This window comes from Dipteris shenzhenensis, chromosome 24 (genome assembly GCF_047967505.1).
Source record: "Dipteris shenzhenensis isolate YYH24624 ecotype China chromosome 24, Dip_SZ_1.0, whole genome shotgun sequence".
Taxonomy (NCBI): domain Eukaryota; kingdom Viridiplantae; phylum Streptophyta; class Polypodiopsida; order Gleicheniales; family Dipteridaceae; genus Dipteris; species Dipteris shenzhenensis.
Window position 1 is genome coordinate 18,340,035 of NC_141619.1, and position 3,569 is coordinate 18,343,603.

Consider the following 3,569-nt stretch of genomic DNA (forward strand, 5'->3'; position numbering starts at 1 on the left):
TTAGCCCTTGTCTAATAGGCAAAGACATGACTAGCTCTAGTTTGGAGATTGGAAAACCACTTAATGAAAACAATAGTCCAAGTTATAAATCGATGATACAATCACATTCATAGGCCAACAAGGCTTATGACACATAGGTTGATAGAGCTTGGTCAGAAAACATCCCACACATGGTTTTATGCTTAATTATTCAAAAGATTCCCATCAAGCTTGGCTTAGCACCCATAAGTTTCTCACTGTTTGAATATAATTAATGCATTTTAAAATCATAATTACTTCAATAGAAGGACCTAGCCAATCTAAATCCACTTTAAATAATGCTTGAAAGCCCAATTGGGCGTCTCATCCCAACCGACCGACACATCAAACACAGTGTCAACATTTTAGACAAACCCAAAGCACTGCAAAACACTCCAACCATTAATGTTTTAAACTATGATTCATTAGGCTCTAAGTGTATTGAAGAGTTATCTTTGAATAGCTACACCTCATTTCCTTGCCAAAAGGGAGGATTATGCCCATTATCTATGCCATACTTTTAGGCCATCCCTATAGAATTCTCTAAGGCTTTGTGACCTAAGCAATGCACCATGGGGCAACCTTACCTAATTGATGGAGTCAAATCAAATCAACTCATTGAAACATCTAACTCAATATATCCAAAAAAAGCTAAAACCATTTGGCAAAATCCTTCACAAAAACTTAGACACATCATCTCCTTAAAGAGGAAATCTCAACATACCCCCTATTATCAAACTTGTTCAAATCTAGGATTAAAATGGGAACAATTCCCCTCTTTTGCTAAGTGTAGCCTGTAACTAGACTTATAAAAAATTATCCTATTTTTGCACAATTGTTCCTCATAACTAAATATGGTACTAAAGTCTTGATTCTTTGTGCCGAGGCCTTGGTAAATGTGTGAAAATTTTTCCCAAGAGAGTTTCAGGAGAGTTACTAACACATTATCTTGAACACATAATGAAGTAACTTCTCGAGTGAACTGTAGTTTGTCATTGTGAGCATTAATTGAGCCTTTGTGTCAGCACAAAGAGCCTCTGTGAGCATTTCCTGAGTATCCTTGACATGTTTTCAAGCTTTTGGGAGCTGCCGAGGAGAATGTCCTACAGCTACGCATCTACAATTGTGTGTGCACTGGCCCTAAACCCGGGTTTTTCGTAAAGAAAGAATGACAAGGTCAGAGTATGTGTAGATCTAAAAAATTCAATGCCGTGATGTGTAAGGACCACTACACGCTACCCTTTACACAACATGTCCAGGAGAGAGTTGCTTGTGGGAAGGAAGCTTATAGCTTCTTACATGGGTTCCTCGGATACAACCAAGTGTCTTGAACATCGGACGGGGGCTCTAGTCTATGAGGTGTGGAAGTTTTGACCGTGTAGTGAAAGGCACGTGGAAAAATGTCCGTGTAGTGGACGGTCAAACTAGAAAATGGGTCAAAGTCAAACGTCGCGTGTGCTTTCTTATACAACGATTGAAGCTGCACATGCACACCATCTTCATTTGCTTGCAATTTGCAAATTTCATCGTTGCCTTTCGATCTTCATTTGCTTGCTAATTGTAACAATCGGCAGCAGTCTGTCCGCTATCCCAGCATGGCTTCTCAGCAGCTCCGATTCGTAGGCCTCCCCGATGGCCGACGAGTGGCTTACCGCGAGCTGGGCTGCCCCAGCGACAGCTCCCAGAGATCCTTGCTTGTGCTTCACGGGTTAATGTCTTCTCGCCGCGTTGCAATCCCAAGTAAGTGAACTTCTCAAGAAGAGCATGGAAAGAGGCCTGGAAGGAGTGAGAGAGGGGGGCAGGTTGCGTGGGAGAGAGAGAGAGAGAGAGAGAGAGAGAGATTGCGTGTGCGATTTTGCTTTTTCCTTCACTCTGTTTGTTTGGGTTTGTGATTTCGCTCCTTCCTCCCCCCAGACGCCTCGGAAGATCTCGTAGAGAAGTATGGACTGCGCGTGATCGCCATCGATAGACCAGGATATGGCCAGAGTGACCCCCATCCTGCCCAAACCTTCAAATCAACTAGCCAGGACATCCAGCACGTAATCGATGAGCTCCGTCTTGGAGATAAGATCTGGCTTCTTGGGTTTTCCATGGGCGGAGCCTACTGCTGGGGAGCTGCGAGGTACATCCCAGATCGACTTGCAGGAGTTGCCATGGCGGCCCCCGTTGGCAATTTTTGGTGGAAGGTAGGGCGCGGAAACGCGTATAGCTCAACTTCTCAGGCTTGGCCTTGTTTTCTGTCGAGATCTGCGCTCTAACTGCTTTTCCTTCATGCCAGGGTATACCAGAAAAGGACCAGCAAGCAATAGTTGGAACCTACTCCCTCGCCGATCACCTCACCTCCGCATTTTGCAAGACTGCCCCATTCCCACTTATACAATTGTACACGCAGTTTCTGAGCGATCGCTTACTGGATCCTTCAATCGACGTTTCAGGTAGCCTCTCTCGGCCAGATCGGGAATGTCTTCAACGACCAGGAACCGCCGCCTACTTCCTCAGGTTTTGACAACGATCCCAAGCAGGGAAAAAAAAATAATCTAAACGAAGATGCGACGGTGCTGATTCACGATTTATGATGCAGGGATCGCGAGGAATCACTCAGAAGGTTCAAGGGTTTCGGCTTAGCAAAAGACTACGAGCTGCTGAATAAGGGCTGGGACTTCGATCTACAGGATATACGCAGAGTGTTCCAAGGAAAAATTCATATCTGGCAAGGGGATGAAGATAGTGTAGTTCCCATCAGGCTGCAGAGGTGTGCTCAGAAGGTGATTCCTGAGGTTGTGGACCTGCACGAGCTCAGAGGGGAAGGCCATTTCTCTTGGTTTTGCTTCAATCCTGCAGCTCCTGGTGAAATTTTAGGGACTCTCTTTGAAGATGAAAAGCATGATCAAGAGCATCCAACCCTGAAACAAGATGAGAACAGAAACAACACATTGCCTTGTTCTCTTTGAAGATTTAAAAGCATGATCATCCTTCTTGAGGCAAGATGAGAACACACAACACATTGCTTTGTTCTCTTAAGCAAGGAAACCAATTCCCTTCAGTGGGTGTGTGCAGAGATGTGGACATTGCTCAACTTATACCTCCATACACATTTTTACACATTGCTTTGTTCTCTCAAGCAAGGAAACCGATTCCCTTCAGTGGGTGTGTGCAGATGTGGACATTGCTCAACTTATACCTCCATACACATTTTTACACCGATGACAAATTCCTTGTATTTACACCTCTATACAGATTTTTGCACCCATCACAACTCACTTCATGCTAGTCCATTGGTTTGAAAGCTTGTGATTGCCCACAATCAGGTTAAACTTAATTTTTGATCTTTAGAACAAAAAAATATAAATTTGTATGATTGGACTTGTTCTGAATTTTCGTCCAATTGGTGATGAGCTGTTCAACTACATCGTTTTATCATACGCGGGTGTAGAAGCTCCAACAAGTAAACTTAATTTTTAATCTTTAGAACAAAAAAATCTAAATTTGTATGATTGGACTTATTCTAGTCTTTCAAAGGTATACATTTCACTTTACAAAGGGCACTTATA

At 43.3% G+C, this 3,569-nt stretch overlaps 1 protein-coding gene across 1 annotated transcript; it reads left to right on the plus strand.

Moving 5' to 3' along the window:
• The first annotated feature begins 1,525 nt into the window (after positions 1–1,525).
• On the plus strand, positions 1,526–3,218 carry LOC147886311 (uncharacterized). The gene is made up of 4 exons (XM_087395662.1): positions 1,526–1,758; positions 1,933–2,204; positions 2,297–2,517; positions 2,600–3,218. The coding sequence occupies exons 1-4, from the start codon at positions 1,614–1,616 to the stop codon at positions 2,967–2,969; spliced, it is 1,008 nt and encodes a 335-aa protein (XP_087251788.1). The 5' UTR covers positions 1,526–1,613; the 3' UTR covers positions 2,970–3,218.
• The last annotated feature ends 351 nt before the right edge of the window (positions 3,219–3,569 follow it).